Here is a 13007-nt window from a genome sequence, read left to right as displayed (position 1 = left end):
GTTATCACTTTGCACCCATCAGGCTTCTGAACCGGTATTGATAGCTTCACTCAGCATTACTCTGAACTGATTCTGTGATCTACAGGCTCACTTTTTAAGGACCTTTTACAACTGGTGTTCTCATTTTTATTTTTAATTTGCATAGTTTGTTTCATTTTGCACTTTAGTTGTTTGTCAATCTTTCTACGTCCATGCATAGTGCTTCATAAAATCCAATTTCTTTTATTTCCTGTGAATGCCCACAAGAAAATGAATCTCAAAGTAGTATCTAGTAACCTATATATACTTCGATGCTAAATTTACTTTGAACTTTGAACTCAACTTGACCCCAAAACTACTCGATTCTGATGATTTGACCACTAAATCACGAATGGATTATGAGTTAGGCATAAATTAAACATGGTCTTTTGCCATATTATTTGCACTGGAATATACACAACCTAGTCTACATATTCATCCACAATCGACAACCCTACAGTTGCAATAGCCACATGTACTCCTCCTGAACTTGGTGGTGTGGCACCTAAAGCTCCCGTACCTTTTTCCCACTGATAGCGACGAGAAGAGAGCATGGCCTTGGTGATGAACTCTGCCTCTGAAATCTACAAGGAGCATTGCCACAGAAAAGCAGTACCCATCATCAAGGACCACGCCGTCCAGGCCATGCCCTCCTCTTGCTGCTATCATTGGGAAAAAGGTACAGGAGTTTTACCTCCCATGCCACCAAGTTCAGGTACAGTTATTATTCTTCAACCATCAGGCTCTGAATCGGCGTGGGTAACTTCATTCACCGTAACACTGAGCTCGTCACTGCACACAGCCTCTGGGCTCACTTTCAAGGACTCTACAACTCATGTTCTCAGTATTTTTTCTTTACTTATTTATTATTATCATTACCTTTTTTTGTATTTGTACAATTTGTCTTCTTTTGCACATTAATTGTCAGTCTTTGTTTGCCTGTAGTTCATTGATTCTATTGTTCTTCTTTGTTTTACTGTGAAGGCTGCAAGAAAATGAACCTTGGGGCAGTATATGGTGATTATATATGTACTTTTACAATAAACTTACTTTGATCTTTGAACTTTGAAGTTCATTCCACTGAAGTCAATGGAATGAATGTTGATGTTGAATGCAGCCCTGTCTGTTTAGTGCTCACAACCAGGGATGAATTTTTAGGCCTTTCAATTGGATTTCAAACTATGTCATACTTTGTCTTTAACCTTCTTAACATTTAGCAAATAAAATTGCAAGTTTTTTTTGATTCAGTCTTTCTTACGTTGTGAATTCCCAGCGTGCAGCTGTTCGCCGTGTGGCACTGAGTCGTGTGATGAGCGCACTGGTGAGTGTCGATGTAAACCCGGGGTGACAGGAACACAGTGTGGCCACTGTGAGGTAAGCAATGTCTGGGCAGAGCTGTTGCCTACTGTGAAGGAACAGCTCATTGCCATTGTATGCTGTGCTCTTGGCAATCAGTCCTCATTAGCGATGTTATTAAACGGGAAAAGGTACAAAGGGATTTAAAAGGATATAACTAGGTCTGGATGGCTTGGGGAAGAAGGAGAGGTTAGATAGGCTGGGACGATTTTACCTAGATCTTCGGAATCTGAGAGGTGACCTTATGGAGATTTATAACATCATGAGGGACATTGATAAAGTGAAGGGCCTCGGTCTTTTCCCCACGGTAGGGAATAGGTTTAGATTGAGAGGGAAGATTTAAGAATAACCCAAGTAGTAACTTTTTCACATCGAGGGGTACATGTATAGAATGAGCTGGCAGAGCAAATGTATAGGCTGGTACAATTATGATATGGTAATTAAGGCATTTGGACAGGTACAGTAATGTTCAAAAGTCTTGGGCACATATATATAGCTAGGGTGTCTCAGACCTTTTGCACAATACTGTAGTACTGTAGTAATTTTATGTATTGCATTGTACTGCTGCAAAAAAACCAAATTTCATAACATGTGAGTGATGATAGACCTGATTATGATATGGACCTCTATTAGAGTCATAGGAAAGTACAGCACAGAAACAGGTCCTTCAGCCCATCTAATCCGTGACAAACCATTTAAACTGCCTAGTTCCATTAGCCTGTGCCCGGACCATAATCTTTTATACCTCTACTATCCACGTACCTGTCCAAACTTCTTGTAAACACTGAAATGGAGCTCACATGCCCCACTTGTGTTGGCAGCTTGTTCCACACTCTCACAGCCCTCTGAATGAAGAAGTTTGCCTTCACATTCCCCTTAAACATTTCACCTTTCACCCTTAACACATGACCTTGCTGTCCCACCCAACCTCTGTGGAAAAAGCCTACTTGCATTTACCCTCTATCAAATCTCCCCTCAATCTTCTACGTTTCAAGGAATAAAGTCCTAACCAATTCAACCTTTCCTTATAACCCAGGCCCTCCAGACCCGGAAACATCCTTGTAAATTTTCTCTGTTGTGGACTGAGGGTGGGAAGGGGGCAGGCAGACCGGAATCGTGGTTGGAAAAAGGGGAAGGGAGCAGAGAGGGAACAGGAAGCACCAGAGAGACATTCTGTGATGATCAATATACTAATTATTTGGAATCAAATGACCTTGCCTGGTGTCTCAGGGCTGAGTGTGTCCGCGCACACACCAACCACTTGCCATTCCGAGCATCCATTCCTCCTGCCAGATTTTCAATCACTCTCTCTGCTCCACATTGACCAATATAGTGCTGTACAAAAGTTGGATGATACAACAAGGTAATGATCCAAAACACAAGAGTAAATCAATAACCATTGTTTAAAAAGAAAAAAATTCATGTTTTGGAATGGCCAAGTCACATTCCAGACCTTAACCCAATTGAGATGCTGTTGCATGACCTGAAGAAGGCTGTTCATGTAAGGTATCCCAGAAGTGTTGATAAACTAAAACAGTTTTGTGTGGAGGAATTATCTAAAATTCCTCCTCACCATTGTGCAAGTCTAATCAGCAGCTACAGGAAATGTTTGGTGGAGGTTATTGCTGCTAAACGAGCTTCTACCAGTTATTAAATACAAGGGTTCGCATACTTTTTCCAGCCTGGACTATGAATGATTAAACTATGTGTTCAATGAAGACATGAAAAGTCCACTTGTTTGTGCGTTATTAGTTTAGGCAGATTGTGTTTGTCTATTATTGTGACTTAGATGGATTTTATGAGTAATTAATGCAGAAAATCAGATAATTGCAAAGGGTTCACAAACTTCTTCTTGCAACTGTATGTGCCTAAGGCTTGCACAGTACTGTACATGGATTGGGAAGGTTTATTGCGGTATGGACAAAATGTGGGCAAATGGACTAGTTCCGTTAGGCAATTTGGTCAGTATGGATGAATCTTTACTCAAGTTCGTTTGGCCTGGACCCAGAAATGACTCAAGAAAAGGCTTGGCTTGGGAGCCATTTCCCTCCTTATTGAGCCAGAAGAGAGTTGATGGTCAGGCAATTTGTCTGTGTTATTCCTTCTTCCTGGGAAAAAAAGCCAGGAACTCACTGAAGCCTTCAACCCAATGCAGTGAGTGATTTAGTGAAGACCGATAGTTGATTTGCTTGGAATTCTGGGATGTGTAATTCCCTCACACATCAGTTTCTTCTGCGTGCATCTATTTCCAAAACTGCTTTCTCACACAGTTTTCCTTTATAGGCTGGATTTTATGGCTACAACAGCTGTGCTGGTTGCAGGAGGTGTTCCTGTGACGTGGCTTCCCAGAATGAAATGTGCAATTCCCAAAGCGGCCAGTGTCCCTGCCTCCCAGGTGTAACTGGTCGTCAGTGTCAGCAGTGTTTGCCGGGCTACTGGAGCTACAGCTCGAGTGGTTGCCAAAGTAAGTGGTGCAGTCATAGGAGTCTGAAGAAGTCCAGTGTTTCATGCATTTATGTAAATTATCACCTCCTGTCGTGCTGCTATCAGTCTGGGCTGTTTTAACTAAGTGTGTTGCAACGGGAACACTCATTCTGTGCTACAACAGAGGAACTTGTCTCATTCCTCTGCAATCTACAATCACGGGTTGCTATTCCAAATTCTTCATCATTTTATCTATTTGCTCATTCTTGGCAGGCTGTCAAATTTAACAAGATTCTTAATGGTCACTGTTAGGCTGGATACTGAGAGGCTGTTTCCTTTCCTTGGGAAGTTTTGAACAAGGGGACACAAACTCCAAGCCCATGAAAGAGAGCACAGATAAGTGGCTCTCCGTTCTTCCTCCCCTCCACCCTACACTCCCCCCACTCCCTGTTCCTTCCCGTCTCCCTTCTCCTCCCCCTCTTCTCCCCCTCCTCCCCCCCTTCTCCCCCTCCCCTCTTCTCCCCCCCCTCTTCTCCCCCCCTCTTCTCCCCCCTCTTCTCCCCCTCCCCTCTTCTCCCCCCCTCTTCTCCCCCCTCTCCTCCCCCTCTCCTCCCCCTCTCCTCCCCCCTCTCCTCCCCCCTCTCCTCCCCCCTCTCCTCTCCCCCTCTTCTCTCCCCCTCTTCTCTCCCTCCCCTTCTCTCCATCTCCCCTCTCCTCACCCTCCCTTCCCCTCGCCTTCACCCCCCCTTCCCCTCGCCTTCACCCACTCCCACCTCTCATCCCTCCTCCTCCCCTCTCACCCCTCCTCCTCCCCTCTCACCCCTCCTCTTCCCCTTCCCTCTTCCCCCTCCCTCTTCTCCCTCCCTCTTCCCTCCTCTCCCTCCCTCTTCCCTCCTCCCTCTTCCCTCCTCCCTCTTCCCTCCTCCCTCTCCCCACTCCTCTCCATTCCCTCCTCCCACTTCCCCCAGCCCCCCTCTTCCCACCCCTCTCTCCAATCACCCAAGTCTCCCTTCCTCCCCCCCATCACCCCTCTCTCTTTCCCCCACCCCTCCCTTTTCAACAGCTTTTTAGGGCTGAGATAGGGAGAGGTTTCTTTATTGTAGACTGTTCTAGGTCTTTGGCATTCTCCATCGCAGGGACCTGTGGATCTGGGCAGTATTTCTAACAGTGATGTTCAGTACCAGACCCTGTAACGTCATCTCCTCGTGATAGCCTGAGCCGGGATCACAAATGGCCCTTTCTCCCTAAGCCACCCTGGAATTTGTGATTTCTGCTCCCTTGAATTAAGCGATTTCAAGGCAGTGAAGGGATAATGTGTCACAATTAAATCTTTTAGACGTTTTGAATAAATTGTATTTAATTTTGATTTAGTGTGTAACTGCAACGGGGGACCCTGTAACCCTCGTACCGGAGAGTGCATGTGTAAAAATGGGCTGGCAGGCAGGCAGTGTGATACCTGTCTGCAGTTGTACGAGATCCCTGTCATCATCGGAGTCAATTCCATGAAGTGTGAACGTGAGTTGTCATTCTTTCTCTTCAAGACTTCGAGTTTCTTCCTCTGTACTCTTCAAACAGCACTCAGTAAAACCAAACTGTTCTTCTGTTGCAGCTTGTGATAGTTGTGTCCTGGTTCTTCTGGAAGATCTAAACAAGACAGCTGCATTGCTGACTGTCATCAGAGTTCAGCTTTCAAACGTGAGTGCCAGCTCCATCGCATGGAAGCGGATGAACGCTTTGAACGACAGCTTGGGACAGCTTGCGGTGAGTGGAACCGTGATATCGTAGGTTTACGCCCCTGTGTAAATAGTGAAGAGACAACTGTGAAAAATTCATTCATGTTCTTGACAACTAGGAAGGGTTTAGAGCAGGAGTTCCCAAGCTTGGGTCCAGGGACCAGCTTAGCTGGGACTCGCATGGTAGGCAGGGAATAGATGGGCCAAAAGTCCTGATTTCTTGCTGTATTAGTCTATGATTAATACAGCGTGCATGGCACAGTAGCGTAGTGGTTAGTACAAGCGGTCCAGGTTCAATTCCTGTTGCTGCCTGTTTGTACGTTTTCCCTGTGACCCTGTGGGTTTCCTCCCACAGTCCAAAGACGCACTGGTTGGTAACTTAATTGGTCCTTGTAAATTGTCCTGTGATTAGGCTAGGATTAAATCGGGGGATTGCTGGGCAGCATAGCTTGAAGGGCCAGAAGGGACTGTTGCACACTATATATAAATAAATAAATAGATAATTCCGTAACTCTTGTGGATTATCTCTGGGAATTCCTACTTTTAACCAATCTCCAAAGTTTAATGACCAGCAGCAAGCAGCTGAATCCATGATACATTATTGTAACATTGTTTTTCCCGATGGGGATAATTGCCGATATAAAACTGTTCAAATTGAGCTACCATGATCCTGTATGAGTAGCCCATCCATCTTGGGAACTTCCTGTGTATTGATGGCTCTGTTGTCATGGATTTGCCATTTTAAAGGCTCTTAATTCATGGTTGTGTGGTGCTGCTGTTTGTCCAGGATGAGCTGAGCAGATATCGTGGTACTCAGGACCAAACCAAGGATCAGACTGACGAGCTGGAGACTGACAGCATGAATCTGACCCAAGACCTGGATGCGTCTGAAGAAAAGGCAAGAGACCTCTCTTGGTAAAGTCCTGTGGCACTGTGGCATTCTATTGCAGAGACCTTTTGCTGACCTCACTTCCCCTTCCCACCCTTCTCTCCAGGTCACCATGGCAAACAAGAAGGCAACACAACTGGCAGAGAGTGTTGATGAAACCCACAAGCATGCTGCTGGGTTGCTTAATAACATCACGAGTCTCAGAAAGACAATTTTAGGTAAAACCCTTTGATTCTGTTGAAATATTTTTATTAGTAGAACTATTTGCTGAAATGCTGCTTACCAGACAAGTGCTTACTTATGCTTGTTATTACCCTTGTCAACCATAACAGGACAACTTTGCTACCTCTCACTGTATGGTCACTTGGATGTTAAATGATGAGAAGGCTGAACAAGATCTCTTCCTGTTCCCAGTTATTCCCTGGGTCCTCTCCTCCTTCCCGTTCTCCTATTGTCCACTCTCCTCTCCTAAAAGATTCTTTCTTATCCAGCCTTTGACCTTTTCCACCCACCTGGCTTCAGCTTCCACCTTCCAGCTAGCCTCTTTCCCCTCCTCCCACCACCTTTTTATTCTGGCATTTTCCCCCTTTGTCCTCAGTCCTGAAGAAGGGTCTCAGCCCAAAACGTCGACTGCGAGCTCTTTGCCATAGATGCTGCCTGACCTGCTGAGTTCCCTTCACCATTCTGTGTGTGCTGTTCCCAAAAATAATCCCCCTTTTTGTGTGGTAATTATGCATCAGCCAATTACAAAATCTGCCTTTTCATTCCTTTTTGGTGTGTCAGAGCACACATGGTTATCTGCATCCATGCATGCATGTCTGTGTGTGCCTGTACATGTCTGCATGTTAGCCAGTGTCTTTTCCTTCAGATCCAAGAATCGCAGATAAACACAGCACAGAAACAAACGTTTTGGCCCATCCAAGTCAACCACTCATTTGCACAAATCTGACACGATTGTTTAATATAGTTTCCAGTACACACATGTAAAGGAAAATAAACATGAGAAAATCTACAGATGCTGGAAATCAACACACGCAAAATGCTGGGGGAGCTCTGCAGGCCAAACAGCATCTGTGGAAGTCGACGCTTCAAGCCAAAACCTTTCACCAGTACTGGGAAATAAACTAGTAGTTAATCCAGATCTGGTGCAGAACAAAAAGCAACACAATCAGATAAAGAACACAATAATTAAATAAAATACAATAAATATAATACATGTTTTATATACATTGATTTGTATGTACGTAAAGTGATGCCAGGCATAAAGTGACTCACAAAATGCTGGAGGAATCAGCAGGCCAGGCAACATCCATGGAGAAGAGTAAACAGACACTGAAGGGTCTCGGCCCAAAACGTTGACTGTGCACTCTTTTCCATAGATGCTGCCTGGTCTGCTGAGTTCCTCCAGCATTTTGTGTGTGTTGCTTTGGATTTCCAGCATCTGCAGATCTTCTTGTGTGTAAGGTGACTCTGACAGGAAATGATAAAGCAGTGGTAGTTGGGGGCTGTGGAGGGGTTGGTTAGTGGGTGGAGGTGTTGATCAGCCCTTCTGCTTGACGAAAGTAACTCCCATTGTAATCCTAGGAGGAGGTACAGTCAACGTTTCAGGCCAAGACCCTTCGTCAGGACCAGCAACTTTGATGTGTGTTGCTTGTACCTCTTCCTAGAGATGCTGCCTGGCCTGCTGCGTTCACCAGCAACTTTGATGTGTGTTGCTTGAATTTCCAGCGTCTGCAGAATTCCTGTTGTTTGCCCGTTGTAATCCCATTGTTTATTCCTATCAGCTTAGTGCACTTCAGAAATTAAAAAAAAATGCTTTTGGATGTTCTCAGGTAATGAAAGACTAGATGGAAAAAAAGGTAAATAACTGGCATTTTTAAAAAAGCTGCCTAGTCTGGTGGAAGAATTCCTATGTTGATCATTGGTTTGTAGCTTAATTTGTGTTTATGAAGAGTACTATGGATTGTTTATTTAATACTTCATTAAAATTTGCCAATTACTGTATAATCATGGTCAAAGGACTATGATGCCCCATGTCATGCAATATGGCACGTAATGATGGTGGTGATGAATAGTTTATTAATTTCTCTAGAGATTAATAGCACATTATTTATGATGAAGCTCCAGACAGCTTGATGAGTTTTCTCTCTTTACCTGTACATTAGTTGACACCTCAACTTTTGCATCTGTGACCTTCATTTCTACAGAGACATGAGCCTGGTGGCTCCTCTTCTGGGCTGGATAAGGAGTTACTGGTGACTCATACTGCCAGTATAATTGTGTGGCAAAGAGTAAACACTGACCTCCCTCTGAAACCTTTCCTCCTCAGACCTGATTGACCAGATGAATAAAACGCAGATGAACACCAGTATGCCCTCCGCCAAAGAATTTGTGGAGAAGCTTGCCGAAGTCGAGATGTTGCTGAAGGAAATGAGGAACCGCAATTTCAGCAGCCAGCACGTCATGACAGAGGAAGAGAAGAATAAAGCACAGAAATGTGAGCATCAGGCATGTGGGGCTGGAGTGTGTGATTAGTGAAGTTGGCAGGTGAATAAGAATATGCTACCATACAATTGGCACAGTAGTGTAGCGGTTAATGTGACCCTATTACAGTACTGGTGACCAGGGTTCAGTTCCCACCGCTGTCTGTAAAGCCTGATTTATACTTCTGCGTTAACTGGACACCGTAACCTACGCAAGTGGTCTACGCACATTGTGAGCATTTATACTTGTGCGTTGGTGTGTCTGCGTCGCTCTGCAATTCGTGCACGTCACGCATACACACTCACCTGCCTGCACAAGGCTTCATGGTCATGGTAGTCTTTCTTGGGGTAAACAAGACGCGAGCGTCTTTTTTCGTAAAAGCGAAACATGTCCTCCATAATTTTGGAGGTCTGTAAAGCTTTATGGAAAACATTGCAGCCAGAGTTCCTTCTCTGCCCTTCAGTCGCCCAATGGGAAACTATTGCAGCGTAGGATGAAATGCGATGCTACCAAGTGGACCAATCACATTTCTTACGGTCTGCGTTGCCGCAACGCGCAGTTACATTTTGGGAGAGGTGCGCGTCGCAGCAACACAGGCTCTCGCGTAGGATTTTGTGTCGGCTTTGCATATGGTTTGCAGCGACGCATTGATGCAGAAGTATACATCAGGCTTAAGGAATCTGCACCTTCTACCCATGACTGTTTGAGTTTCCCCGGGAGCTCTGGGTTCCTCCCACGTTGCAAACACCTACAGATTGGTAGGTTAACTAGTCACATGGGTGTAATTGAGCAGTGTGGGCTCATTCAAGCCAGAAGAGCCTGTTGCCATGCTGCGACTCTCAATTAAAATTAAATTGAGTAGTTTAAGGCTGGCACGTGAACAACATAGTTTCAGAAAGCAGGGAGAAGGAAGGCAGGAAACTAGATCAATTAGCCTGGGGTGGAAAATCACTGTATGTTTCAATGAATGTGTAACAAATAAAGTTAATCTTTAAAAATCAAAACAGATCTGCTGACATTAGAAATCTGAAATAAAAACAGAAAATGTTGTAAAGACTTAACGTATCAGGCATCATCTGTGGAAACAGAACCGGGGTTAGACTTTCAGATTGGAGACTCTTCATCAGAAATGATGAGGAATGAAAACAAGTTAGTTCCGAGCTGCAGACAAGATGGAGGGTGGTGGAGAGGGCAAAGGGAATGTCTGTGATAGGGTGAGGCCTGCTTTGCTGAGTTGTAGAGGTCATCCAGTCAATGGGTTAATTGGGGCAGTCAGAGAGAAACAAAATGGAACAACACCTTTGAGAATGACAGTAGTTAGAGACTGAGAATACCAAGAAAATGCAGGGCTGTTGGTCGCACCCAAAAAGTCAGGCTGTGCGAATTGAAAACTGAATCTATATCGCAGTTAAATTACTTACAGCAGCAATGCCCAGTTCTGAGATAGACAGAGGAACTGAATTACCTGAAGTTTTCGAATTCAGCATTTAATCCAGAATGCTATAAAGTGCCCAGAAAGGAGGTAAAGTGTTATTCCTTGAGCTTATATTGAGTGTCACTATAACATTGCAGGAGGCCACAGACAAGTCAGTGTGTGAGAGGACTGGAGAGTTACAGTGGCAGGCAGCAGGGAGCCCTAACTCACTGAAGACAGGTGTTCTGCAAAACAGATCCAAAATAGCATTTAGTTTCTCTGATGTAGAGGTGAGCAGTTCACCAGATGGGAAGAAGTGCAAGTGAAGCAGTCAGGCAAGAATCTGTTGCTGAAATACTAAAATGATTATAGGATTGGGTAGAGTTGGCCTGTTAGGCAGATCTGTTGAAGATTTTAGATGTTGCAATAGACATAACAGACAAGGACAAAGCAGTGGATGTCATATGTTTGGATGCTCTGGACAACTTTGACAAAGGGGACATGCCAGATGTTATTGGAAGCAAGGCATAGTTTTGGGAATAATACAGTGGTGTGGGCTGAGAGTTGTTTAACGGCCAGAAAACTGTAGCAATGGATAGATTGTTTTGTGTTCAAGTCTGTAACTGGTGGAGAGCCGCAGGGATTCGTGCTGAGATACCAGGGTTCATTTACTTTACTTCATTGTCGCCAAACTATTGATACTAAAGCGTACAATCATCACAGCGATATTTGATTCTGCGCTTCCCACTCCCTGGAGTACAAATCGATAGTAAATAGTGAAAATTTAAATTATAAATCATAAATCATAAATAGAAAATAGAAAAGGGAAAGTAAAGTAGTGCAAAAAAACTGAGAGGCAGGTCCAGATATTTGGAGGGTACGGCCCAGATCCGGGTCAGGATCCATTCACAGATGGAAAGAAGCTGTTCCCAAATCTGGCCGTACGAGTCTTCAAGCTCCTGAGCCTTCTCCCTTTGCTAACCCTTTGATCTCTGAAGACTATTCTTATTTGCCCAACTAAATCTATGTTAGGTGGGTAAAGGGACCGAGTCTAGTTGGCCTTGAGAAGGTGGTGATGATCTGCCTTCTTGAACCACTGCAGTCCTCGAAGCATGGGTATGCCCACAATGCTGTTAGCAAAAGAGTTCAAGGATTTTGACCCAGCGGCAGTGAAGGAGTGGCGATATACATCCCAAGTCAGCTTGGTGTTGTGGCTTGGAGGGCAACTTTCACGTGATAATTTTCCCATGTCATTACCTCCGTTCCTCTTCTAGCTGGTAGACGTGGGGGGGTTTAGAAGATGCGGTACAAGGAGTGGTGGCGTGGTGTTGCACTGCAAACTGTGGTGGTGTGAATGGATCCTTGTCAATGGGGCACCTATCAAACAGGCTGCTGTGTCCTGCATGGTGTCAAGCTTCTCGAGTGGTGTTGCAACTGCACTCATCCTGGCAAGTTCTGAAGATCAGCACACACAAAATGCTGGAGGAACTCAGCCGGTGAAGTAGCATCTGTGGAAAAAAGTAAACAGTTGACGTTTGGACCGAGTCCCTTCATCAGGACTGAGAAGGAAGGGGGAAGATACCAGAGTAAAAAGGTGTGGGGTGGGGGGAGGGTAGGCTAGCTGGAAGGTGATAGGCCAAGCCAGGTAGGTGGGTAAGGTCAGGGGCTGGAGAAGAAGGAACCTGATAGGAGAGGAGAGTGGACTGTAGGAGAAAGGAAAGGAGGAAGGGACCCAGGGGAAGGTAGTAGGCAGGTGAGAAGAAGTGATGGGTCAGAGTGGGGAACAGAGGAAGGTGGGGTAGAGATGGTGATCTATAAAATCACCATCTTCTAGAGGTGGTAACGAAATGGTGAATGGAGTTTTGTGGATGGTGGACCAACTTTGGGGAGTTCATAGGTGAGATACTTGCCTCAGGCACATATGTTATGATTCAAACACAGAACAACACACACTGCATGTACCCGTTTCAGGCATCTGTAATTCATTTCATCTCTGGTTCATTTTAAATTGTTTTGTGTACATATAGGTCCATGTAAGTACCAATGACATGAGTGGGACGAGTGACAGGGTCCTGCAGAGGGAGTTCAGGGAGCTAGGTGCTAGGTTAAAGGGCAGAACGTCCAGGGTTGTGATCTCAGGATTGCTACCCATGCCAAGTGTTAGTGAGGCCAGACCTAGGAAGACTATCCAGTTTAATACGTGGCTAAGCAGTTGGTGTAGGAGGGAGGGCATAAGATTTTTGTATCATTGGGCTCTCTTCCAGGGAAGGTGGGACCCATACAGAGGGGATGGTTTGCACCTGAACTAATTAGGGGGACTAATATCCTAGGGGGAAAGTTTGTTAATGCTGCGTGGTGGGGTTTAAACTAGAGTTACAGGGGGATGGGAACCAGAATGCCAGAACAGGTAGTGGAGAGTGTGTGGAGGTAGATGTTGGTAAGACCTCAGACAAAGTCAGGAATCAAAAGGTTGAGCGTGGGGCTACTAGTGTCCTGAGCTGCCTGTATTTCAATGCAAGAAGTATCGTAGGAAAGGCAGATAATAATGCTGAAGTTGAGGTAGCTGGTTTACAAACAGAGGCAATGTATAGTGAGGAGAGGCTATTGATAGGGCAAAATTGCAGTCAGCAGGATGAGTTGCAATGTAAACGGTTGACAGAATTGAAAAGGGCGAATTCAGGACTGAAGA

At 44.9% G+C, this 13007-nt stretch overlaps 1 protein-coding gene across 1 annotated transcript in view; it reads left to right on the top strand.

The window, feature by feature from the left end:
• The window catches only part of lama5 (laminin, alpha 5), a 377869-nt gene that overhangs the window by 294828 nt on the left and 70034 nt on the right, over positions 1 to 13007 (top strand). Inside the window, exons 46-52 of the mRNA XM_063041218.1 lie at positions 1292 to 1392; positions 3658 to 3838; positions 5170 to 5313; positions 5408 to 5559; positions 6319 to 6429; positions 6527 to 6638; positions 8750 to 8917. Of these exons, the coding sequence (XP_062897288.1) occupies positions 1292 to 1392; positions 3658 to 3838; positions 5170 to 5313; positions 5408 to 5559; positions 6319 to 6429; positions 6527 to 6638; positions 8750 to 8917 (969 nt within the window). The remainder of the gene's footprint in view (positions 1 to 1291; positions 1393 to 3657; positions 3839 to 5169; positions 5314 to 5407; positions 5560 to 6318; positions 6430 to 6526; positions 6639 to 8749; positions 8918 to 13007) is intronic.

The sequence above is a fragment of the Mobula hypostoma genome, chromosome 2 (assembly GCF_963921235.1).
Source record: "Mobula hypostoma chromosome 2, sMobHyp1.1, whole genome shotgun sequence".
Classification (NCBI taxonomy): Eukaryota; Metazoa; Chordata; class Chondrichthyes; order Myliobatiformes; family Myliobatidae; genus Mobula; species Mobula hypostoma.
The sequence above is the reverse complement of the archived record's forward strand: the minus strand, read 5'-3'. Positions and strand labels throughout refer to the sequence as shown.